Raw genomic sequence first — 27,446 nt, 5'->3', positions numbered from 1 at the left:
AACTATTGCAAAAACTTGCCAACCTGTCAATCAAAACAAGACAGATACCGGACGACTGGAAGATAGAGAACGTCACGCTGATATTTAAAACAGAATCGAGAGGAGTGCCAGGCAACTATAGACCTGTGAGTCTCACGTCAGTCCCTGGGAAGATGGCTGAGGCACTGATCAAGGATAGCATAATCTGGCACTTAGACACACATGACCTGATGAGAGCCAGCCAACATGGATTCAGGAAAGGGAAGTCATGTTTGACGAACCTAATTCAATTTTTTGAGACAGTGAACAGACAAATTGATAATGGAGAACCGGTGAATATTATATACTTAGACTTTCAGAAAGCATTCGACAAGGTTCCACATGTAAGACTTCTCAGGAAACTGCAAGGCCATGGAATAGGAGATATACTAAGATGGATAAGCAAATGGCTGGAGAACAGAAGGCAGAGAGTGGGCATAAATGGGAAGCTCTCAGACTGGGAGAATGTGACTAGCGGTGTACCCCAGGGCTTGGTACTTGGGCCCATCTTATTTAATATTTTCATCAATGACCTAGAGGATGGAACATCCAGTGAGATCATCAAGTTTGCAGATGAGGAAACTGCGAGGGGATCTGATCGAGACTTTCAGAATCGACAAAATAGAGCAGGAAAAACAGTTATTTACAATGTCCAATGTGACACAAACAAGAGGGCATGGACTGAAGCTGAGGGGAGATAGGTCCAGGACAAATATCAGGAGGTTCTGTTTCACGCAGCGAGTGGTGGACACCTGGAATGCTCTCCCAGAGGAGTTAATTGCAGAATCCACCGTTCTAGGATTTAAGGGTAAGCTAGATGTACATCTCCTTATGAGTAGCATAGAGTGATACGGGTAAGGGTAAACTAGATGCACATCTCCTTATGAGAAGCATAGAGTGATATGGGGACTAAAACTATGCCAAGGTACACCTGGCAAGGCCTCCGCGTGTGCAGATTGCCGGACTTGTTGGACCTAGGGTCTGATCCGGAGATGGCAATTCTTATGTTCTTATAGAAAAATAGACAAATGTAGGGTAAAATATAGACAGCAGATATAAATTCTCCAAACTGACACATTTTGATTACTAAATTGAAAATAAAATAATTTTTCCTACCTTTGTTGTCTGGTGATTTCTTTCTTTCTTTCCATCCTTCCTTCTTTCCTTTCACCCTCAGGCCCAACAATTGTCCCTTCCTCCCTCCTATGTTCCCCTCCCTGCCTTCCAGCCCTCCCCTCGCCCATGCCTGCTTTTAATCCCGGTGCTTCCTTCGCTGGACGCTGTGGCAGTGAGCCCCCCCAGCAGTGAGTTTCCCCCTCCTCCCCGGCAGTGAGCTTCCCCCTCCTGTACCTGTTTTTAATCCCGGAGCTTCCTTTGCCGCACAGCAGCGGCAGGGAGAAGTAGAGCAGCCAACAAGGCAGGTGCGCTTGCCTGGTCCCGTGCGCCTGCCTGAATGGTTGCAGTCAGCTCTCGCGACTTGCGAGAACTGCCTGCAGCCATTCAGGCAGGCGCACGGGACCATGCAGGCATGTCTGCCTTGTTCGCCGCTCTGCCTCTTCCTGCTACAGCTGTCCGGCGAAGGAAATGCCGGGATTAAAAACAGGTACAGGAGGGGGAAGCTCACTGCCGGGGAGGGGGGCTCACTGCCGCAGCCTTCCAGCGAGAGAAGCGCTGACATTAAAAACAGGCACGGGAGGGCGGTTCACTGCTGCAGCCATCTAACGCGGGAAGCGCCACGATTAAAAACAGGTGGGGGTTGTGGTATTCGCTCATTAGACTCACCCTTATTTCCACCCACTTTTGGGGGGGAAAAAGTGTGTCTTATGGAGTGAAAAATACGGTAATTTCCACCTGACAGTTTCCACCCACCAATTCCCACCTGGAAAATGATCACCTAGGTCAATTCCCACCTACTCATAATAGACTATTCCCCTCCACACACCCATTCCACACAAAAAAACCTTACCCCAACACTTGGGATCTCCTCTTAACCTTAGCACTCAGGGGCTGCACATATTCAGAGTCTGCCCCTAACACTTGGGGGCTGTACACAGTACAGTGATACCCAGAGCAGTACCGAGGTGGGGGGAACCGTCCAGGTGGGAATTGAACTAGATGGGAATTGTTCAGGTGGGAATAGGTGGGTGGGAACTGTGCATGTGGCTACTGACTGTAAGCTCTTTCAAGCAGGGACTGTCTCTGTCATGTTAATGGACAGTGCTGTGTGCGTCTAGTAGCACTATGGAAATGATAAGCAGTAGTAGTAGTAGTAGTAGTATTAAGCTTCTTGCTTATCACAGGTTAAAGAGCACTACTGTGGGGCATGCTCAGATGTCCTGAGGAAGTTTTGGGATCAGTATATACTACCATGCACTAAAAAACAGATTTTTTTTTATTTTAGCGCTGGGAAGGGTTTGCGGTGGATAATAGGTATGATCTGCATAAGAATAGTCAGATTTGATCAGATCAAGGGTCGATCTAGCTCAGTATCCTGCCTTCAACACTGAACCCAAGACCCTAGCAGAACCTCCAAAAGTAGCAAGTTTCAAATTTTAATAAGATTTGCTATACCGCCTATCAAACTTCTAGGCGGTTATACATATGCAAAAATTATAAAATTGGGGTAACGAAATAGAAATTAAAGTATATTAGAGGTTAAAGGCATCCAAACTAAACACCCCTACTGTCCATATCATCAACATTAATTAACCAACATCATGCAATCATCAAAACAATAAATACACCTCCACTTATAGGCATATGATGCTACTCTCCATCCGAAGAAACTTGACTCAGCTCATGTAACATCTTTTGTAATCTAGAATATATTGTAATTCTTATTCTCCACCAGTTGTAAATTGACTCAGTTGCTATGTAACATCTCCTGTGATATTGAATGTACTGTAATTCTTCACTATTACCTGTAATTAACACTTCTCCTGTAATGTAATTTCTACGGGAAATGCCCAGATATCTTCTTTATTGTAATCCGTGGCTATGTTATATCTGCTGCGATATTGAATGTATTGTAACTCTTCACTGTTACTTGTAATCTACTCTTCTCCTGTAATGTAATTCTACTGGAAATGCCCAGATATCATCTTTATTGTAATCCGCCTAGAACCGCAAGGCACAGGCGGAATAGAAATCCCTAATGTAATGTAATGTAAATAGAAACGTTTTTAGTTTTCCTTTGAAAGGTTCTAATACAGTTTTGTCCCGTAAATCTGGGGGCATTGTGTTCCAGAGAGTAGAGGCTATGACTGAAAAGTTTTGTTCGTGTAGTACTAAGGAAGCGGATATATGGAATGGTTAAAAGACTTTGTAATTGTGATCAGAGTATTCTAGTAGGGGTATAGCAGATTAAGATGCTATTCAGGAATTCTGGTTGGTTGTTGAGTGTTTTGAATATTAAGAACAACATTTTGCTATTTAACCCCAGAGATAATCAGTGGCTTTCTCCAGGTCTACCTTAAAAGTGTTTTTCCTTCTTTAAAATCAGAGTACATTGACTGTTTTTACCAGTTGCTAGGTAATGAGTTCCAGAGCTCAACTCAGCAGCTCCCACTGAATAAGCGCTTGATCAGCCATAGTGAAACAGGCCAGTTGAGGGGCAGTCCAAGAGTCAGATCAGGGTGGTCCTGGAAATTATGCTGATATGAACATAGCTAACCAAGCAAGTAGAACCACGTACATTGCAATCCTAACTTTGCCCAGTTAGTTAAGCAGGTACAGCACAAAATATCAGCCATACCTGCATAACTTACAGATATCCCGGATATGGCACTGCATTTAATATCCGGGTCTAACTTTGCCATCTGAACATTGACCAAAATGCTTTCCCACCAGCTTTAAAAAGGGGAGAATAATGTTAATATATATTAGACATAATTTGAATTTAGCTATACCTGGTTCAGTTGCTGGGGAGTAGAGGCCACAATTTTTCTCCTAAATTTCCCTTCCTGGTATTTTTGTATAATAAATGTTTTTCTTTGTTCTGGTGGAGAATCCATATGTAACTTCTCTTCTGATTGGAGATTTGCTTCCCAAAAAACATTTGCACTCTTATTTCCAACAACAATAAATAACTGACATAAAAAAGAGGGAATAGACAATAAATATATATATATATACATATACCTGTATTCCTAAATTATTTGTGTTATTTGTCAAAGAATCAAATATCCAAAAGAGAAAAGCAAGATACTTCTGGTAAATAAATTATACACAGGCAAAACAACTTGATCTGTAAGATTACAAAATACCAGTAATTTATCTCATGTTATTTTAATATCATTTGTAATCTATTGAATAGATTTGTCATAAATTTTGATTTGCATGTGTTTGCCATAACTCTTATGTGAAAAACATTTTTTATCTTTCATTTTATGTAAATGTGTCTAATGAATGTGGCTCTATAGCAGCAGCACTAAATAACAGTCCTGTCATGCCCAAATATGTACATCACAGGTCATGGCAACACTATCCTGCCTATGTATTTCAGCTCTGCTCATGTCATAGGAGTGGAGGAGTAGCCTAAATGTTAGTTCAGTGATCTGAGTACAAGGGACCACATTTGATTCCCACTGTAACTCCTTGTACTCGTGTGTAAGTCACTTAACCCTCCATTGCCCCAGGTACAAAATAATATGTAAACTGCTTTGATAGTAACTTCTGAAAGGCAGTCCATCAAATCCCAACCCCTTTGCCTATAATTGGCATGTGTAATATTGGGAAGATAATGTAGTCCAAATGCCTATAACCTCTTCATGTTTATTCAAGCTGCCAGTCTGTTATGATGATATTTAGCATAAAGATGGATTACAAAGAAATGTATATTGGTACCAGATCCCAGTATGTGTCACATTAGGAAAACTTGTATTGAAAAATCCTGCACTGTAACTACGGCAAATTTAACCTGTACACTAAGGGCTGGATTCTGTATAGGCACCTGGTCTCAGCAGCCACCTAAGCAGCTTTTCAGAATCACGCACCGGCATCCTATATAGAATTGCTAATCCCACATAACCCTGCCTAACCACTCCAATTCTCTAACCAGCATCTATATTACAGGTGCCGATTAGAGAATGGCTTTGCTGCTGAGCTGATCGCAGCAAGGGAATCTCCCTGCGAAGATCAGTTCAGCGGCAATTGAAGCAGCAGGGAGCCCCTGAAACACCCCCCTCCGGTGAAAGCATCCACCAGCAGGAGGAGTGCCTAATTCCTCTTGCCTGAACTCCCCAAAACACCCCTCCATCCAACCACGATAGGCAGGAGGGATGCCTATTCCCTCCTATCAGAACACCTCCTCCCGAAACACCCCCCCCCACCCAACCACTATAGGCAGGAGGGATGCCCACACCCCTCCTGTCAGAACACCCCTGAAACACCCTGCCAACCTCCCCTGCCACGCAGCAATCCCCCCTGAAGGGGAGACCACATTACAGTGGTGCCTCACACAACGAACTTAATCCGTTCCAGGAGCAAGTTTGTTATGTGAAACGTTCGTTGTGTGAAACGCGTTTTCCCATAAGAATACATGTAAAACAAAATAATTCGTTCTGCAGCCCTGTTTTCCCATAAGAATACATGTAAAAGAAAATAATTCGTTCTGCAGCCCTACATTTCCCTCCCTCCACCTCACCTTATATGCAGAGTTTGCCAGCTTTCTTTTTCACCCAGCCGCACGCTTTCAAAAAGCTGTGCACGCGCAGCTGCTGAAGTTGATCAATGTTCTCTTCTCCTGCAACTTCCGGTTTCCGGTTGCGTCAGAGGAGAAGATTGAACAACAGAGCATGCGCGCATGTGCTGCTCTTTGAAAGTGTGTGGCTGGCCGAAAAAGAAAGCCGGAAAACTCGGCATCTAAGGTAAGGTGGAGGGAGATGATGGAACACTGCATTCAGACAGGAGGGTGCTGCTGTTCCCGGCTTCGGCGAGAGTAGTTCCGCCCCCCCCCCCCGGGCCCCTCGGGCGACTTCGTTGTGTGAAACGAAGTTCGTTATAGGGAGCAAGACAAAAAGTTCGTTATGCGCAGCGTTCGCTGTACGAGGCGTCCGTTATGCGAGGCACCACTGTATTTTATTCTATCTCAAAAAATGAGATAGCATATCAAAAGTATTGAATGGTGTACAAAGGGATTCAACTTGATCCGTATTTTGGCATCATCTGCATTCCTCAGAAGTCCTTTAAGAAAATGAGACAATAGAAGTTGTATTGTACAACAAAGTATCTGAAGCAGAATGGTGAGATGGAAAGTGCATGCGACATCCACTATGCAGAACAACCATGCAATATGCTTTGAAAATGAAAAAAAAAAGACTTTACTGTACTTCATGGTGTAATGAAAGAGTGTTCTATGTGAATAGCGATCAAAAAAGCCGACTAAAAGTGATATCAATTCATTACTATATGAAATGTGAAGTGTATGTGAGCAAGAGAGGATGATAAAAGCATGTGTATCATGAGGCTTAACTTCAAGAGATGTACTCTGAACCTAAGACAGAATTGAGACAAATCTAATGGAACCAGAAATAGGAGAACGCCATGGAATTTAAAAGCCAACATCCATGCTAAACTTTACTCTGTATAAAAAAAAATGTCATCAAGTGAATTCTGATGTAATGTATGAGAGCATATACTTTAAAAATTAAAAAAAATATATAGTGTATACTAATTTATCACATGGCCAGCAAAAGAGGATGTCCCTCTAACACAAAGGTCTCAAAGTCCCTCCTCGAGGGCCGCAATCCAGTCGGGTTTTCAGGATTTCCCCAATGAGTATGCATGAGATCTATGTGCATGCACTGCTTTCAATGCATAGTCATTGGGGAAATCCTAAAAACCCGACTGGATTGCGGCCCTCGAGGAGGTCCCTGCTCTAACACAAACCTCGGGTCATAATTAAAATAAAATTGTTACATATACTCATAAAATTATCCTTTAAATATTGTTACATAAAAGGATAGAGAATGGCCACAATATAAAATCTAAACTTAGGGTTCCTTTTATCAAGCCGCGCTAGCGGGGTTAGCGCGTCGGACATTTCATCACGTGCTAATCCCTGCGGCCGGCTAAAAAACTAACACCTGCTCAATGCAGGCATTAGCGGCTAGCGTGGCAGGCGGTTTAACGCGCGGTATTACGCACGTTAAACCCCTACCGCAGCTTGATAAAAGGACCCCTTAATGTTTAATTGGATTGGATATAAATGCAAGTTTCAATGATAGCAATTATAGAATTTGTTTTTGCATCGAGGTTCATGCGGAGCTTTTACACATTGGTACTTTTGGATTCTAGCTTTTCCACTAATTTCCACCCTAGGACTAGCAGGGACCCCTGAGGAAGACTCTCTTGTCGAAATACGGCCCGTGTTGGGTCCAATGTTCCCTTAAGGTTTTTATGTGGATTGCTATGTTGACTTTTATATATATATTTTTAATAATAAAGTCTATTTCAGGAACATCGTCTTTCCACAGTGTTTTTTGGTTTTGCTTAAAGATGCCAACTGCTACATAATTGATTACAGGGGTTCTGAGGAGCTCACATATATCTCCTATATTGAAACAGTTACACTGGCTGCCCATTCAACAAAGAGTACATTTTAAGATCATTGCAATCATCCATCAGATATTGTACCATATTGCTCCAAGGGTACTACAAGAATTGTTTGAAATTTATTTATTTTAAAAATGTCTATACCGTTTAAAATTAAATGGTTTACAGAATTACATACATAATTTAAAAATCTAAGGTCTGAAAGCACTATGAAATTGAGTTTAGAGGGGAGGATGTCTATCATTCATGTTAGAATTGGAGCATCAATGATGTCAGTAGCGGGTGTCAAACTCTGCAATGCTCTGCAAGGCATATTGCGATTCTGTGTTAGAAAGATCAATTTTAAGAAAATGTTGAAAACACAGCTCTTTGTTAATGCTTTCCTATGAAAACGTTGCTACTTCTATTTTTTCCTGTAAGATACAGTGCCAACAAATATCTGGGTTTTAACTTGTTACAGTTTTATTGCTGAATGTTTAATTGATAAGATGTCTGTACATTGTTCATATCCATGTGACTAAAGGGCAATTAGTATATTATGTGTGTAATCAATATGTTAACTGCATAGTTTTATGCAGTATATACATTTTTAAATGAATAAATAATAACTAAATAATAATCTGGGAGCAGAAAACACAGATGACTTATTTTTTTTTTTTTTAAGATGGCGCCTGCCTAGGTTGTAAATGTGATGCCTCTCACCTTTTTTTGGTTTTATTTATTTTTAGTTCTTTTTGCATCATTTCACTTAGCTTTTGCTATTTTGGGTTACTTTGTTTGTTTTTTAGCCAGTCCAAATGATTACTCGATCATTATTTTTCCTTCTAATGGGCCCTCCTTTGTTTGACCATTAATGGCAGAAATCATACAACTTACTTGCCAGCTGTGTTGGGCTATGGCCACCTCTATTTGTCTGGTGGTTTGGCTGCTCGGCATAAGATGAACGGCATGCAGTGTGTTGGATTCTCTCCTGCTGCAGATTATCAGATGTCATGGTGTTGGGCACTGCCCTTCATGTTGGGGCGGAGTTTACTTCAGTGGTGGCCCATTGGTTGGATTTGGATGTCGGAGAATCTGGAGCTGTGGTGGCGGCCCATTGGCCTGATCAACTGTTAGAGGATCTGGTGTTGCGAATGAAGGCCGACTTGTGCTGGCGGCGGTGGAGAGATTGGCTGCCTTGGTCTAGTCTGCAGTTTGTGACAGTGGTGTGTGACTTTGCTTTGTGGTCTTGGCTTAGCCTCCTGCATCATTTGGTAGTTCAACAGCCTGCACAGAATGGTGCTATATCGTTTTTTTTTCCACTTTTGCCTTGTGGTTTAGTTTTTCATGTGGCTCAGATTGTATGCATCAGCCCCTGAGAACTGGGAAGGAGGCAGGGAGGTAGTGGCAGAAGAAGGGTCTTGAGAAGTCAGGGGTGGGGGCTTGTATTTGAGGAAGGAACCAGAGGGTGTCTGGATAGAATTGGGGGGTTCCTTGATGTGGGGAATGTGATGGGGGAGGGTTCCTTGATTTAGGTGAGGGCATGTAATCAGAGAGATATGGTGATATCAAAGAAGTGTTCTGTGTTATCCTTTTTTTTAACCAGTGGGCTGGAACCCACTGTTACTAGGTACCTGCATTATTAAGTGCTGCCTGTAACACAGTGGGCCAGCAGTAACTGTTTGCCTTGTGTGGTAACTGCAGGGTAGATGCAGGACCTGCCCCCTGTATTGTACAAGCAAAAAACAAAAGGAATTGACCCCGAAATATCTACAAAGAAGAAAATCCAGAGAAAACCAAAAAACTCTGTGGAGTGACGATGTTCCTAAATGGACTTTATTTGAAAGTGTCAAAGTTCCAAAGGTACACTGAAATCATCCACATAAAATAATTCCATCCACATAAAAATAAATCATCCACATAAGAGCCTTAAAGGACCTAGTACGCTAGGGATGCAGGACCCAACACGGTCCGCGTTTTGACAAAAAGTCTTCTTCAGGGGTCCCTGGGGGTCCTATAAAGATGAGTAGGTGGGAAACAATTGTGTGGTGAGCCGGAAGTGAGACACTGCTTGCATTTGCAATGGAAAGGGTCCTGTATCCCTAGCGTACTAGGTCCTTTAAGGCTCTTATGTGGATGATTTATTTTTATGTGGATGGAATTATTTTATGTGGATGATTTCAGTGTACCTTTGGAACTTTGACACTTTCAAATAAAGTCCATTTAGGAACATCGTCACTCCACAGTTGTTTTTTTTATTTTCCCTGTATTGTACAGGCTTAGCACTTATCACACATTAAAATTTGCAAAAACTATCACAGTTTAGTAAAAGAGCTCCAAATGTTTGTTATGGGTGTAAAGCAATAACTACTTCCAAAGAAATTATAATTGCGGACAAAAAATATATCTTAACAAAAAAATTAGGCATAAGTAAACTAATGGTGAGTGGCAAATAAACACAAACAGCAGTACTGTAACTGCAGGGTTAATATTTCTGAGATGTGTGTGCTTACAGCCACAAAACACGGAAGCTTCTTTGATTATCGCTCATGGGTCAATAAAGTAATTAACATAGATAAATTATGCATAACTTGCTAGCAATTCAGCAACTTTAATTTATACTCTTCCCTCAGAAACTTTTTCCTGGTTTTAATTAAGACACTTTTTTTTTCAGCATTGCCTTCATTGTCTTTCAGTGCTGCATGGCCCTGAAGTGAATAATTGAAAAGGGTTCATTTTGGCAAGCAGAAAGCTTTTCAACGCTTTGCAAAAAATTGTACTTTGCCAAAAAGCAGTATAAACCATTACCGAGCCGATTACAGAGATTATACAGATTTGCTATCTGCTTTTATTGATTCCATGCTATATTCAAGATTTTTCTTTAAAGATGAGGTCATCCAATGGTAAAGCCAAGTAAAAGAAAAGAGCTTTTGCTTCCATACCTCAACAAGTTCATTACTCCAAATGTTGGCATCCATTTTTAGGCTTCGCACTTTTGACATTTTAGGCCCAAGAGATCTGTGCTGCCCTGGAAAATAATAAGTAAAGTTATTAACCTAATTTATGGTATTTTTATTAACTGTGCTTGCTAGTTCTAGGGCTCTATACTGTATATGCAAGCCCTTATTCTTCAGGTCAATCCCTGTATTAGAAAGTAGACCTTTTAATTCAGCAAATGAAAAATGAAACATATTAAAGCTATTTGGAATTGTGATTATTTTTAATGCCAACCTAAATTAAAGTATACTAGGGAAATGATGAAAGTTATACTCTTACATTCATGAATTGACTTTTAAAGTCCTCAGATCTAGGGGACACACCAAGAGGAATTATTATATATATGGAATTTTAACAAAACAATAGAATTCATCTCTTGTTTGCTAGCTTATTGATCTTGCTGTTACTTGGATCTCTCTTGATTGCTTTGATCCCTCCCATATCTTTCACTTTCACTCTCACCTGTGTTCCCTCCATCACTTGCTATCATCCTTATTCTATAATCTTTCCCAACTCTTATCATATTTCTGTCTTTCTCCAATGACTCTGCTCTTCCTTTGTCCTGTCTGCTGCTTCAGGTTCATCTTCTCCCCATCTCCCATATTTATGATGCTAAAAGATATCATCATGTTAGTTCTTCACTACACTGATCACATATAGTGTAACAAATTATATTTAAGATCCTTATTCTGGCTCACCAGGCTTTCTACACAGGAATTTCATCGTATTTGCATGCTATTCTTCAATATTGGCCTTCTCATAAGTTGTGATCACCACAGGCTAATTATCTAATACTTCCTTCCCACAGAAAGTTATAGCAAGATTCTTCATGTCATATACTACTACTGCTATCCAATCATGTCTGACCCTTGGATACTCTGTAGACCAGTCTTTGCCATGCTTCCTTGTTTTCTATGGATTATTTCACAGAAATATAGAAACATGATGGCAGATAAAGGCCAAATGGCCCATCTAGTCTGCCCATCTGCAGTAACCATTATCTCTTCTCTCTGAGAGATCCCATGTGCCTATCCCACGCCTTCAATTGTTTGATGTTCATTCCCATGTTATTCTTGATGGTATCCAGCCAACAAGCCTTTGGTCTCACCTGCTTCCTTTTCCCACTGACCATTCCCACCCAGACTTGATGGGTGGGTCAGAAGAGGGGGCAGACTTGATGGGCTGTAGCCCTTTTCTGCCGTCATCTTTCTATGTTTCTATTCCAAATAGCACTTCCTTTTCTAGTGAATTCGCCCTCATCACAAGTCCAAAATAGGTCAGTTTATGTCTGGTAATCTTGCCTTCCAGTGTCAACTCTGGGTTTATATGATCAAGAACATCTTTGCTGGTGATCCTAGCTGTCCATGGGATTTGTAGAAGTCTTTTCCAGCACCACAGCTCAAAGGTGTCAATTTTTCTTCTATCTGCTTTCATGAGTGTTCATTTCTCACAGCCATATGTCGTGCTTGGGAACACAATAGCAGTGATCAATCTGTTTGATGGTGGCTGAGACGTCCTTACACTTCTATATTTGGTCCATGCTCACCATAGCTGCACATCACAGTGCTAACCAACGCTTGATCTTTGCTGTTGAACCATCACTGAGATCAATAAGGGACCCAAGGAAAACAAAATTGTCAACCACTTCTATTTCTTCATTGTTAATCTTTATGTGGATTTACTTGTTGGTGGTAGTCATAATTTTAGTCTTCTTGATGTTAAGGTAAAGTCCCATCTTCTTGCTTTCTTCTTTCAGCTTCAGGATCAACTTCTTGAGGTCCTTCTCACTCTCTGCCAGTATCATCTGCATATCTCAGATTGCTGATGGTTCTTCCACCTATTTTCACCCAACACTCAAATCAACTAAGCCCAGCTTCCTCATGATTATTTCTGCATAGAGGTTGAAAAGAAGAGCGGATGCATCCTTATCTTGTACCCTTTTTGATATTGAAACATTCTGTATCTCCATGCCTGGTTCGCACTGTAGATTCTTGATCGTAGTAGAGTGATCTGATTAACCTGATCAGGTGTGCTGGCACTCCTACCTTACTTTGTGCTTTCCAAAGCTTCTCATGTTTAACACAGTCAAAAGCCTTGGAATAATCAATAAAGCACAGGTAGAGCTTCTTCTGGTACTCCGCCACCTTTTCTATGATCCACCTCAGGTTTACAATGTGATCATGGTTCCCTCTGCCTTTACGGAATCCAGCTTATGCAACAGGATGTTCTTGATCAAGGATGTTGCCCAAGCGCCTCTGGATGATCTTAAGAAGCACCTTGCTGGGAGATCAGGGTGATTGTTCTATAGTTGGTACAGTTCCTGATGTTGCCTTTCTTCAGCAGTGAATTAAAAACTGATCTTGGCTTTGTGCAGGACCTCCAGACCTTCTGGCACAGTGCTGTCAGTGTAGCTCTTGGGACTGGTTTGAGAAACTCTGCAGGGATTCCACCAATGCCAGGGGCTTTGTTGTTTGACAGCTGCCTCAGCGCCCAATTCACTTCACTTTCCAATAGGTCTGGTTCTGCTTCCTCTTAACCCCCAAGCTCTTCAGGGTAGTCAATGCTGGTGCTAATGTATAATTCTTTTGTGTATGCTTTCCATCTCTGCTTGATGTCCTGTTGGTTGCTAATTTCATTCCCATCGCAGTCTTTAATTGTTGATTGGCGTGCTGAAAAATGCTTTTTCACTTGTTTCACAACGGCAAATAATTCTCTGGTGTGGCCCTTCTTATATGCTTCTTCGAGGTTCATGCATCAAGCATTCAGGAAGTTGTTCTTGTCTTCTCTGACTGCTCTTTGGAAATCAGCATTGAGTCACCTCATTCAACCTGCCTTTAACCTTTGCTTCTCTCCTCTTATTAGTGATTTGGAGGGTGGTTGTAGTTAACCAGTTTCTACGACGTACTGGCTTCTTGTATGGCACATGCTTTTGAGTAGTTTCAGTGATGATTATTTTGATCTTTGCCCATAATTTGTCATATAGTATTTGAAATTTCCTCTAATTGGAACTTAGACAAATACTAGTCAATTTTCAAAGCAATTTAACTAGGCAGGTTAAATTGCCTGTTCTTGCCTAACTGCTGATATTCAAAGGCACTTAACGAAAGAGTGCTTCTAACTGTAATAACTTCCCTTGCATTGTACAGTTAGTACTAGGGCAGTCTGAGGTTGGAGCTTGGAAGGAATCAGAACTTAAACGGTTAGTGGTATAATATAGCCTTTGAAATAACATGGCTATTGATATTTATTTTTTGAATTCTCTGACAAAGTCATTAGAATAATAGTTTTACTTCTCTATAAGCACGGTCTTTGAAATCACACATTTTTTTCTTGTTCTTTGATTCTAGATGCAGCACTATTAGATCCCTCGATAAAGCCATCAGTGAAATGTGTTTCCCGTCAGGATTAACAAAGTTAAGTCTGCTTGCTTAGTTCATTTTTGAATGTATTCAGCCAGCCAGTCTAATAATAGGAGGTTTTTTGCTGATGAAAGAAATTAGTCCCATAATAGGATGCAAACTAGTATTCATAGCGTTACACTGGTACTTCTGAGGCTTTTTTCTCTTTGTATTGATGAGTGGTTTGATTGGAGTGTGTATGTTTTCCACCATTATTGGATCTTTAGAGTATCTCTCCTTCTATTTGGATATTACATAAGAACATAAGCATAGCCATACTGGGTCAGACCAATGTTCCATCTATCTCAGTATCCTATTTCTACAATGCTCAATCCAGGTCACAAGTACCTTGTAGAAACCCAAGTGGTAGCAACATGCCATGCTACCGATCCCCAGTTAAGTAAGTAGCTGAAGTTAGAACAGCAAAAAATGTTGCCTTATTTTAACCACTGAACTTGGTATCAGTCTGAATATAACAACTGCATACATTACTCAAGGTACAGATGCACCATATACCTACAGAAAGGCAGTATGACATTCTTTATTTTTAAAAAAATATTTTATTAATTTTCCAAAAAACTTTACACATACAATATCTTTATTCCACCCACCTTTCTATTAAATAATCAGTTAATCAATAATACATATTTTTACTTTCAAAATCCTTATCTTATATAATAATAAAGTATCCCCTCCCTCCACCCACCCACCCTGGATGTAAATAGAAGTACACCAAATTTAAAAAAAACAATCCAGTTACACTGCATTCATAAAAGATGTCAACGATTCCCAAACCAATTTAAATATATGACCATGTCCTAATAACTTTGCATTCATTTTCTTATTCTTATATGTGGAGCATAAATTTACCCACCAAAAAGAGAAATTAAGACGATCATGATTTTTCCAGTTATGCGTTATCATCTGCATAGCAATCCCAGTCATGACGACTTTTGTAACGATCTATGGGGGGGTTTAACATGTAATAATATTCCGCACATGACCAGCTCATATGTTAATGGGAATGAAAATTCAAGTATTGCATTAATCTGTCCCCATATTGATTTCCAAAAACTGAGAATCAATGGGCAAAAGAACAACATATGATCCAGTGTCCCTATGTCTAGATGACAGTGCCAGCATCTATTAGATTTAGAACTGTCTAATCTGTGTAACCTAACAGGGGTCCAAAAAGATCTGTATAACAGGAAAAACCAAGTCTGTCTCATAGATGCTGACACTGTACATTTCATCTTCCAAGTCCAAATTTGTGGCCTTCGAGTCACAGAAATATACTGCTTTATCTCAATGCTCCAAATGTCTCTAAGAATATTATTTGGTCTTTTATTCAAGAATTCAGATATCAATTTATACCATCTGGCGGCCTGATGCCCTAAAAAATCTGTCTGGACACATAGGATCTGCAAGCTATAATGAGTTTTTAAGTTTCGCCAATCAGAGAACCCACTCTGAATGGCCTGCTTCAACTGCAACCATCTATAATTTTGAGGCTTTGAAGTACCGAATGATTGTTGCAGTTGTGAAAAATCAAGCAGTTTCCCATTAGATATAACATCATCTAATATACAAATGCCTGCCTGCATCCAATTCTTCCAAAAGATCCCAGAACCAACTATTTGAATCTTGGCATCAGTCTGAATATAACAATTACATGCATTACTCAAGGTACGGATGCTACCTACAGAAAGGCAGTATGACATTCTATGCTTCATTCCCCATCCCGTTTTGGAAACTATCAAACATTCTGTTTTTTGTTTGTTTTTGTTGTCTTGTTTTTGTGTTTGGCAGATTTGACATTCTGGGATGAAAATTCCAACATGTCCACATTGACTCCAAACTAGGGAAGGGTTGATGCTGGATTTAGAGCATATGAATGGATAAAGCACTGCTGGACACCCACCTGGATGTACCTAACATTAAAAGGTATAGTCTGATATAAAACTATGGAGGACTCGTTATACCAAACTCTAGTGGCGTACCAAGGGGGTTGGGGGGGCGGACCACCCCAGGTGAAGCCCATAATGTGATGCTCCGACGACTGGCATCATGGTCGGGAACTTCTTCCCCTTCTGGCAGTGGCACCCTTCACAACTTGCTGCTCTGCCAGGTTCTATCCTTGTGAAAGTAGGTGGACCAGCAGTGAGAAAGACCCGATGCCAGCAAGAGAAGTGAGTTGTGAAGTGTGTAGCCGACAGGGAGGGGGATGACAAAGAAAGAGAGAGGAGGTACCTATCAGAGGGAAGGAAGGAGGAGAGAAATGTTGCACCTAATTGGGGTGAGGGAGGGAGAAGGAAGATAGATCAGGAAAGGGAGAGGAGAGAGAGATGCCAGACCATGGGGAAGGGAGCAGGGTGAGTTTTAGACACTCTAGAGCAGGGGTGCCCACACTTTTTGGGCTTGCGAGCTACTTTTTAAATGACCAAGTCAAAATGATCTACCAACAATAAAATTTAAAAAAAACACAAAGCACACTGTATGCATAGAAAATGTTAATCATCATTCCTATTCCAGGGTTTTTCAAAGAGGTCAAAGCAGATGACACTATCACCTCAGTAACAACCATACAAAAATAGACAAATATACCCCCTCCCTTTTTACTAAACCATGATAGCAGTTTTTAAGTGCAGGGAGCTGCGCTGAATGCCCAGCGCTGCTCTCGACACTCATAGGCTCCCTGCGCTAAAAACCTCTATTGCGATTTAGTAAAAGGGGACCTTAGTGTAAAATATAGACAGCAGATATAAATTCAGACACATTTTGATCACTAAATTTAAAATAAAATCATTTTCCCTACCTTGTCTGGTGATTTCATGAGTCTCTGGTTGCACTTTCTTCTTCTGACTGTGCATACAATCTTTCTTCCCTTCTTTTAGCCTGTATGCTTCTTCTCCTCCAGACCTCATTCCTTCCCCCAACTTTTCCTTCCTCTTCCCTGCCCTTTCTTTCTCTCTGCCTCCCTTTCATTTTTTTCTGTTTCTCTTCTTTCCTTCTGTCTCCCTGCCTGCCCTTTTTCTTTCTTTCTCCCTGCCCTCCCCCAAGCCACTGCCACTGCCATTACCATCGGGGACCAGGACCCAAACGCCACCAAAAACAGGCCCCAAGCTCTCCCTGCTTCGGCCAACCAGCATTCCTCTCCCCGACGTCAATTCTGCCGTCGGGAAGAGGAAGGCTGATCAGCCCAAGATCGTGATCAACCTATTGGGGGAAATGCTGCTGGGTCCTGCCTTCGCGGAAACAGAAAGTAGGCAGGACCCGACAGGAACAAGAACAAATGCTTCACTAACCTGTCTCCCGCATTAGCCCGTAGCGAACGCTTGCTTCAGGACTCTCAACATGTGCGTGCAGGCTTCCCTTCTCCCCCCCCCCCCTCCCTGGACATAACTTCCGGTTTCGGAGGAAAGAGAAGAGAAGCCTGCACGCACACGTTAGAGCCCGGAGCATAAGTTCGCTAGGGGCTGAAATCTCCAAGCCGTTTTTTTGGGGTTTTTTTTTTAATGTTCAGCAGCGGCAGATGACAGCTGGGCGGACCGCCCAGCTAAAAGGCCCTAGGGAGAACACTGGAGAGGAAGGCTGATCGGCCCTTAGATCAGGACGGCAACACGAGTGCGATCGACTCGAGTTGCCTTCCTGAGCTACTGGTCGATCGCGATCGACGCGTTGGGCACCCCTGCTCTAGAGCCTAGAGCAAAAATTAAGTGGGGCCCTCAATCTTTCTCTCTCTGCCTCCTCCCTCGATCTTTCCATCTGCCATTATTACCACAAAAAAACAGCTTTAAAGGAGATGACTTCTTCACACACAAAACATAGATAGACCATCACCGAATACAGAGCAAGGGACTGTAAACAGAAATAGAAATACGAAGACACTGAACTGGTAACTCCAAGAAATTAAAACTCAGCAAGTAATGCAAAACTGGAGAAATAAAAAAGAAGTGCACTTCTTTTTGTATTGAACATGATTGGTAGCATAATCAAAATGAATCCTGGGCCAAGACATCCCCCCCCCAACACACACACAAATTAACTACCTCCTTTACAGTCAACTGAAGACCACCTCCTCATTCAGTCTGGCAATCAGAAATCTCCACACTCTGCAGCCAGCGGCAGTGTCCATGAGCTACCACTAGCTGCAGAGCTTGGAGAAATTTAGCTGCCTGACTAAAGACAGAGGTTTTCAGCTGGTGAGGGTTATGGATCCCTGCCAAGTCAGGTATTTATATTTTGCATTTGGGCAGGGAGCATGAGAAAATTGGTGCCCACACACTTTGGGCTCAGTTTCTCTCCCAATCAGCTGTTTGGCTATGTCACTGAACAATACAAAGTTAACATAGTCCAGTTAATAAACTCCAAAATAAAATACAATTTTTCTACCTTTGTTATCAGGACATTTTATTTTTCCATCATGTTTGTCCCAGTTTGTTTCTTCTGTCTTTCTGTGTCTTCTACTAATTCTCTTTCAAGTGGCTGTTACCCATTTGGCTTTTCTCATCTCTCCTGTCTTGTTTCATTCCCTCACTAAATCTGTCTCTGATATACTGATTATTCCCTTTTAGTTCTTTCCTCCTTTTGTTTTCTTTTCTTTTCTGCCACTATCCACTCAAATTTCACCCTTTTTCTTTTTAACTTTACAACTTTCTATTTCCTTCTCTCATGCTCTAGTGCTCCAATTTCCCATCTCATTCCTTCCCCAGCTTATTCCCTGCTACATTTCATCTACACCTCATAACCACACTTTAACCTCTGTACTTACTATCCTCCCCTCACTCATCTCCTTGCTATCCCTCCCCTTGTTCTCTCCCACAAGATTTCACCATTTCCAGTATCTCCCATCCCTCCACTCTTGTAGTTGAGCATCTCCTATCCCCTCATGGCCTCATATTGCCCTGTCCCTTTCCCTCTATCATCTTTTGGCCTATCTCTCTTCCCTCCACCCCCTCCCCTACATGGTTCAATATCTCTCCTCTTTCTTCCCCCATCCAATTTTGGTCCCTCTCTTTCCTACTGTTCTTCCCTATTCCTACCCCATTATTCAACATCTCTCCCTCCTTCCTCTAAGCCCAACTTCTCTCTTGCTTCCTAACTGTGCTCCCATCCCTTCCTGCATCCAATATCTCTCCTTTTCTCTTCCCTCCCTCCCATTGTCTACCATCTCTCTTTTTTTCATCCCCCCTCCCTTTCCATTTTTGGACCAATCATTTGTTTCTCCAGGCTCCTCTCACCAGCTTTAGTCCAGCATGTCCCCCTCTCTCTCATCCCCTCTTCCCCCCTCCCCCAACTAAATTAGAAAGGCTTCAGGGGCGCCTGTGGCCAAGCATATCCCACTTTTTCTTCAGCATGTTCTGTTTCCCTCCTTTCTCCCTCACCTTCCTGTCTACTTCCCGCACCAGTGACTCTGAACGGTTGCCTTGAAGATTTTTCTACTACTACTACTATTATTTCTAGAGTGCTACCAGGTGTACACAGTACTTCACAAAGTCACAAAGGAGACAGTCCCTGCTCAAAGGAGCTTACAATCTAAACAGAAAAGACAGACAAACAGGGTGCCAGGGAGGGGATACAGTTAGGGGGATGGTTAATCTGCTGGTAGAGTGGTGAGCAGTGGGCAGATGGGAGTAGGTTTATAGATTGAAGGCTACATAAAAAATGTGGGTTTTAAGTCTGCTTTTAAACAAGGTAAGGGAAAGGGCATGATGGACAAACTCAGATAGTTTATTCCTGGCATACGGGGCAGATAGATGAAAGTAACGAAGTCTGGAATTGGACGTGGATGAGAAGGGTAACTATAGAAGTAGCTTATCTGAGGAACGAAGCTCTTGGGGAGGCATATAAGGAGAGATCCTGGGGGGCTGCAGCATGAACACACTTGTAGGTTAGTAATAGGAGTTTGAACTGTTTGCAGAGGCAGATAGTAAGCCAGTGAAGTGATTTGAGGAGAGGGGTAAGGTGAGTGTAGCGAGGTTGACAGTAGATAAGTCATGCAGCTGAGTTTTACACCGATTGCAGGGGGGAGAGGCAGTTCAGCGGGAGACCTGTTAGAAGTAAACTGCTGTAGTCTTAAGCATGAGGTTACAAGAGTGTGGACAATTGTGTCCAGGTAGTGTGTTCAGAAAGGAAGGGGTGAATTTTGACTATGTTATAGAGATAGAAGTGACAAGCTTTAGTAGTCTGTTGGACGTGCATAGAAAATGAGAGGTCAGAATCAAAGACACTCCAAGGTTATCCAAGGTTGCAAATACTGACCCAACTGCAGCTGTCAAAGACATGGAGAGAATCCCACTGCTATAAATCATTCTATCTTCTGACAAGAGTTCAAGGGAGATGAACCTTGTCAGCAAACAAAAACTCAAACATTACATTTGAAGGCTTGTCTCGGTTCCTCAAGAGGATCTCCAGCTGGATAAGTAGAAGGGGTTTTGTTGTATGCATTAGGTATAATGTACGAGGGGTGCTAAAAAGTTCTCAACCCAACCAACTTCCTAAATTTTGAGTGTTATTTTGCCACTGTAGCTAAAAAGAGTGTTATTTTATTTTGCAAAGCACCAATTTGCAGAATCATAATACTATGTTTTGACATTTTCAGATCATTGATTGAATCATGTCAACAAAGTGTGGAAATTTCAAGTGTGTAACTTTGAGCTGTCTTGAAGTTCCTATTTCTGAAGAAGGCTCCAAAGGAAATCCATGAATGTATGATGCAAACACTCGGAGACAAATGCCCATCATACTCCACAGTGAAGAAGTGGTATGCAAACTTTCAGCATGGAGACTGAAATCAAAGATGCAGTAAGGTCTGGAAGGCCTCAAAGGTGTCAACTCCTGAAAGTGACCATGTCCATGACCTGATTTTGGCAGATCAGTGAATATCGGCTAAAACAACTGCTGAGACACTACAGATATCCAATGAACATTTTAGGTGTATAATCCATGAGCAGCTGGGTATACAGAAGCTGTCAGCCAAGACGATGCCCAAATTTTTGAATGCTGATGAGAAACGACATTGAGTTGACACTCCCAAGTTCATTTTGTAAAATTTTCAGCGAGCTGGTGCCAATTTGTAACAACAAGTTACTGTTGATGAACATGGTTACACCACTATGATCCTGAGTCAAAACAATCCATGTAATAACACCACTAGGTTCTCCAAGGCCAGGGAAATTCAAGACCCAAATATCAGCAGGAAAAGTCATGGCCACAGTGTTTTGAAATCAGAAAGATGTTAGTTAATGCAGAAAACTACTGTAACTTGTTGTGCTGATTAAAGGAGGCATTGAAAGAAAAACGGAGAGGGGAGCTATGAAAAGGAGTTCTCTCAAGTGAATGATCTACGATCCTTTTCTACCAGCCTAGCTAGTGAGATTCGACTTTTGCTTTCCTGGCCAGGGAACTAAGTAGATGGCAACAAAACAACTTAAAAAATATTGGGACCATAATCAAGGGGCCAAAGTTAAAATTGTGGATGCTGTGGGACCTTCCTTTCCTTTGGCAAGTGCTGTGTGGACAGCTGAGGTCATGGAAGAAATTGTGATACTTAAGGAGGCCTCCTTGGATCATAAACTGCAGCTCATAATCTATAAACTAGACAACATTGGGGGATGCTTTGATGAATTTACCCAGGATTTACAAGCTGTTGTACATCGTACTGATCTTTTAGAAACAGATAGCGACCGCATGCTGACGGAACAGCAGTGTCTGGCTAAATTGCAGGAGCGCTCAAAGGCTGGTTCAGTACACAAAGCATCTGGCACTGAGAGAGCTGTGCTGGCTTCCAGCAAGTCTGCTAAGGCCTGAAGCAGGCATCCTGGGGGGCGTGGTGGGCCATGTTTACAGAAGAAGGCCTCAACTTTTGGGTCCGGTTGGAACACTGCAATAGCAGGTGACCCTCGTAACACCAATGCTGAGTTGCTGTTTGGTTTTGAAAAAGCATTTGCTAATTTCACTTGAGGGCCCCTTGCTAACGCATGCATGTCAACATGCTCACTTAGTGAGTAAGCATGTGGAGATAGTGTGTGAGAAGTTGAGGAAAAAAAGATTGAGTTGGGGAGAATTGTGGGCCCTTGTGCCAGTCTGCCATTAGCAGACTTTGCCATTTTGCTACTTGGAATAATACCCAAAAAAGAGGCCAGAAGGTTTAGGTTAATTCATAATCTTTCTTACCCATTAGGTTGTGGCATTAATTCTTTTATAGATTTTGTGTTAATTATTTCATAGATCCTGCTGTGTGTTCAGTGCAGTATTGCCTCCTATTGGTTTTAAAAGTATTACTTTGTAACTTCATTGAGTGTTCCCTAGTCTTTGTAAATCTCGATGCAGTAAAAATAGATCCATTGGTACCCATTCTACACCAATCAGGATTTTGTAGATTTCAATCATATCCCTCCCCCCCCCCATCATCTCTTTTCCAAGCTGAAGAGCCCTAACCTATATAGTCTTTCCTCATACATATTCATAACAGTGTGCATAACTTTCAGAAATGCCCATGATCCGCCTATGTTCTCCCCCTGGCCATGCCCCCTTTTGTGATCCACGCACTAGAACTGAAGCATAACGTTTTGATCAATGTGCCTACCAAGTTATGCACGAAACATCTAATTAGTGCCAATTAGCATCGCTTCAGTGATGGCAGCCATTCAGGGAGTGGCGCGGGACCAGGCAGGTGCGCGAAAAGCTCGCGCCTGCCTTGTGCACCACTCTGCCGCAAGAGATGAGGAGGCAGCCGTCCAGCGAGGTAGGGGCAGGAACGCGGAAAGCTCCTGCTGATACAGTGCTGGACCAACAGAATTTTTAAAAGGTACCGGGGGGGAGGGGGCTGCCTACCACTAGACCTGCCCTATGCCAGCCTACCACTAGACCACCAGAGGGAGGACAGGGTACAGGGCAGGGCGGTGGGACAGGGTACCCCGTTTGGTTCTGAATTTTTTTTCTTGGTTTTTTCCTCCTCTACACGTAGGTGTTTCTTATGGTCAGGTGTGTCTTATAGAGCGAAAAATACATTAGTTGTGTGCAAAAATTGTCTGACCACACCGATTCGTATGCACAACTTACGTCATGATATACAGAATTTGGGGCTAAGTACAAAACTCCTATTCATGTATAAGCACTGTATGGCCTCCTACCTGATGGAAGTATTTGAGTTCACCTCTCCTGCCTGCCTTCTGAATTCCAATTCCATTTTCTCTTACCCCTCACTGCAAGGAAGGTCTAAAGAGGTTACATCACAAAACTGCTATCCTACCAAGCAGCTCACTTTAGCCGGGAGCTACTGCCCATCATAGGATCCTCTTCATCATACATGTATTATAGACAAAGCTTAAAAACATACCTATTCAATAAGTTTCTAGCAGAGCATTAAACCCTGTGCTCTCTCCAAGTGTTACGTATGCTCTTCCCCCAAATGATTGTAAATGCTCCATACACAGATACATCTAATGCCTACGCTGATCTTGTCTTGCTCTTAGGCTGTTTGTATTTCTACCCTCATCACTTATGTATGGTCTTTAACTGATTCTTGGTAACAGCATCAAACTTCACGATGTATCGCGGTATACAAATAAAATTTTATGCTGTTATTTTATCTTCATGATCTATTTTCAAATCTAAAGAATTAACTTAAAAAAATATCAGAAATTTCATTTATACATTACAAGGGTTGACTTATAAATATCACTGTTAAAAGAGAGAGAGAGAGAGAAGAAGAGAATTATTTTTAGTTTGTCCTGGATTCTGATACAAGCGCATATGAGTTAACCATAAGAATAACATTCCTTAATATCCCTAGGGATCATCATTAATTACCTGCACAGTTCTTGCAAATGACAACACAGAGATTGATGGATGCCCAGTCAGGATTTGGAGCCTGGCAATCAGCACATCTCCTGTTTGCCTCATTGAACCAGATCTTCTCGGCTACTTCATAATCAGAAAGCGTTTCCGCTATTGATTGTTGTACTGCTTCAATCCACTCTTGTTTCTCTCTTTCCGATTCTGCTGTAAAGCTGAAACGATTGACTTTTCTAGGTTATTGATCTCTATTTTAAAGCCCAATTAAAAAGGGGTTGCAGTTGCATTATTTGTTTCATCAGGGGTTGAAACTGAAGTTTGTAAAATCTACTTTCCATAGACATTTTAATATGAAGATACAGTTGTTTTTCCATTTGGGCCTAATTAATGTTACTTCTAATTACATCTTTTGAATTCTTAAGGTTTTACAGTGCAGAATGACATGTAGTTGTTGTTTTTTTTTGAGGTGGTTGTTGTTGGTTTTTATGGGTGGGGGGTTGCCGATTTGCTTAGCTATGCTTTATACTTGTGTTTTTCAGCTAAAGAGACAAAAATCATTAATGGGAATTTGGGCCAAGGTTAAAATACATTTTATTTAGCACAAAATGTTCATTTTATTTTTTTTTCTGAATGTAGGAGCTGAAAATGCAACCCAAAGTAAACAGTTTCATTGTGTGATGGGCCACTGAAAAGTTCTCAATCCAGCCAACAAAGTTGGGGCAGTCTCCATGAAGGGCTATATACTTAATCCAGCGATTTTCCACTTTTTTTCATTCCGTATTTTTCCAACAGAACAAAAAAAAATGGTTAATCGCTGGACTAAGTGTATAGCCGTCAATGAAAACTGCCACAACTTTATTGTATGGGCTGAGAACTTTTCAGAAGCCCCTCGTAATACCCGCTGCCTTCTTGCTCCACATTGGACTGTATATGTAAAGGAGGGTACTTGATACAGTGTAGCATGAAAAAGAGCAGAGTTATTTCCATAACTGTTTCTTACCTATAAAAATACCTATTGCAATTTAACATTATTACCATTAAACACCAGTGCCCAGAATTAGCTAAAAAGCAAACTAGCTGCATCTGGCTGTTTTAGTGTTATACATCACAGTTTTATTTGTTGGACTTTAAATAATTACTTTTTTTAAAAAAAAAAGCAAAACTAGCTTCAAACAATTAATTAATTTATCTGTCTATGTTCTCCTTTCTGGAATTTTGATTAGTATTTTTCTTAATTTAATCTCGTCTTATTCAGTTTTATTTGTTGGGTATGTGTACAAAAAATGGACTCTTTACTAACAACTGGATTCTGATACAAGCGCATACGAGGTAGGAAAAGTGAAGATAGGTAGAGAAGTAGGGGTGCATTTGGTGAGTGGTGGGGGGGGGTGCAGGGGGGTTTGGACTATACAAATTTCAGAGCCGAAGACAGAAGGAGGAGCCTAAAAAGGAAAGACTGTGGCTAGAAATGAGGGAACAACCGCCTTGAAGCAGTAAGATGTTTGACAACTCTAGAGTCTTCCTAGAGAGAATATTGGTCATTTGTGAAGGGCAGATTTTGTCAGCTTGGGACCCCTAGTAAGATGTCCGAATAATGGCACAGCTTTAACAGATGATACTTAGTTATACAGCAGCAGTGTCAGAAAAGCTGTGAGCCAAGGGAAGTGTCCAGCCATCCAAAAGCAAAGTTTGAAGTTTCTGTTCAGTTAAAGAAATATTAATGCTGCTTTTTACATGTAGAGATATTTCTAAAATGTGGATCACTCTATACTTATACTTTCCATTTTGAAAACTAGTGTTATATACACCGCCAGGATGCAGTTATCAATCAGCAGGAGAGTAGCACTGCAGTGTCTGAAGAGGAAAGCTCTGTTTACTACAATGTACATAATCATATCCAGAAAAATGACAAACATTCTTTAAAAGGAAAAATCATTGAGCTCCATAGTGGTACATTCTGCTACCTGTTGCTGTTGTGTTCAGTAATTTTAGGGTAAACATTTCAGTAATATTAACTATAGAACATAGATCTACACATTCCAGTAAAGAATGAGAGGTGCCAGCGAAGCTTGTGTTCAAATCCTAGTGACTTGAACATCAAGTTTTCATGGCAGAATACAGAAGTAGATTGTCAGGCCTTTCTTCTGTGAAGTATAAATTTGATGTTGTTGCCAATGTCACATCAAACACGATCCTCCGCCTCCAACACTGCCCATCTGCTGCTGCCCAGATGGGTGGTACATCGCTATTCTGGCATCTCCACTTAAACCTGCCTGCCTTGGGAGGTCCTGCTGATAGTTAAACTATCGATGGCATAACTTTCAGCTTTTCAGATGTGTGCAAGCCCCAGTGGCCCAACAAGCCCATGTACCATGACCAGCAAAGAATATGCCCCCTTGGGGAAAAAAAACCCCAAAATCAACTATTTTTCCCATTTTTTAGGCTATAAATAAGCTGAAATGAATAGAAATTAAGACAATATCTGTAGCTTTGAAAAACTCTGTAGATATCTGAATTAAAGTTTTCTTACCTAAAGCTTTTAAAGGGAGTGGTTATTTCAAAACACTTCCGATCAGATTGCTTAATGCTAGCAACATTCATAGGGATTTTAGTGATGGCAAGACCAATCTTTGCATCCTGAAAAGAAAAAAAAAACTCCAAGATATTCATCTTCAATGCTATTTTGTTTAATATGGAAAAATAATAATTCAGTGTCTACTATTCCTTCTACAAATACAGAAACATGGATATAAGAAAGGGAAACTAATGAAGATATTTTTGAAATCTAAATCCCAGTTTTCCAACAATAGACATTATTTTCCATAGGCCATCCTAGCAGTGTCAGTGCAAGAGTACTGGGTGTTCTGGGCAAATCAGCCTTCTGCCTGCTCTTCTGACCTTGACTTACTAGCCACTCTTCCTCCTCTTCCTTAAACCTGAATGGCAAACACATTCAAAATCTCAGTATTGGGAAGTGTTAGCACTGCAACCATGTATTTTTGAGCTCTCAGCACCTACCTTAACAGGGAGAAGAGTGGTGGAAACCTGCCAGAAATACTCTCATAAGAACATAAGAATTGTCATTTTGGGTCCATTTAACCCAGTATCCTGCTTCCAACAATGGCCTACCAAGGTAACAAGTACAGTTTACAGTTTAATTAATTTTATATACCATCTAACGCACATAGTAATCCTGGTGGTGTACAATTCCAATAAAAAGAAAAAAAGTTTAAAAGAAAAGGAATTCCATTTCAAGATAGAACAAACCCCAAGCAGAACCACCCTAGAAGAATCCCAAATATATTAAAATTAAATCCCATTCCTGTACAACAGAGCTCTGATCCTCAACGCCTACTCACTATCTGGCAAAGAAAGCCCAAACTCCAAATTAAAATAATAAGCTTTCAACCTTTTGTGAAAACAAGGTCTGTTCCATCTGGAGATCCATTGGCAAACTATTCCACAATGTAGGGGGTCAAAGTAAAAAATGTTCCCTTAAGTGCAACCTCTAGATGTGTAGTACGGAAAGCTGGAATTTAAAGCAACACATCAGAACTAGAGTGCAGGGCTCCAGTCAGAACATAAAAGGAAATACGGTCATTCAGTAGTGATGGTTGTCCAATATGAATTCACTTATAGGTCAGTAGCAATGCCTTAAACTATATTAAATAATATACAGGCAACCAGTGATGCTTAGCATAA

The 27,446-nt window shown here is 41.2% G+C and overlaps 1 protein-coding gene across 9 annotated transcripts in view; it reads right to left on the bottom strand.

Moving 5' to 3' along the window:
• The window catches only part of ARAP2 (ArfGAP with RhoGAP domain, ankyrin repeat and PH domain 2), a 402,332-nt gene that overhangs the window by 214,495 nt on the left and 160,391 nt on the right, over nt 1-27,446 (bottom strand). For all 9 annotated transcript variants that reach the window (XM_033947679.1, XM_033947686.1, XM_033947705.1 and 6 more), the window contains 4 exons: nt 26,275-26,381; nt 23,760-23,959; nt 10,494-10,579; nt 3,927-4,106 (listed from right to left, as the gene is read on the bottom strand). In XM_033947679.1, the coding sequence (XP_033803570.1) occupies nt 3,927-4,106; nt 10,494-10,579; nt 23,760-23,959; nt 26,275-26,381 (573 nt within the window). The remainder of the gene's footprint in view (nt 1-3,926; nt 4,107-10,493; nt 10,580-23,759; nt 23,960-26,274; nt 26,382-27,446) is intronic.

This window comes from Geotrypetes seraphini, chromosome 1 (assembly GCF_902459505.1).
Source record: "Geotrypetes seraphini chromosome 1, aGeoSer1.1, whole genome shotgun sequence".
NCBI classification, from domain to species: domain Eukaryota; kingdom Metazoa; phylum Chordata; class Amphibia; order Gymnophiona; family Dermophiidae; genus Geotrypetes; species Geotrypetes seraphini.
The sequence above is the reverse complement of the archived record's forward strand: the minus strand, read 5'-3'. Positions and strand labels throughout refer to the sequence as shown.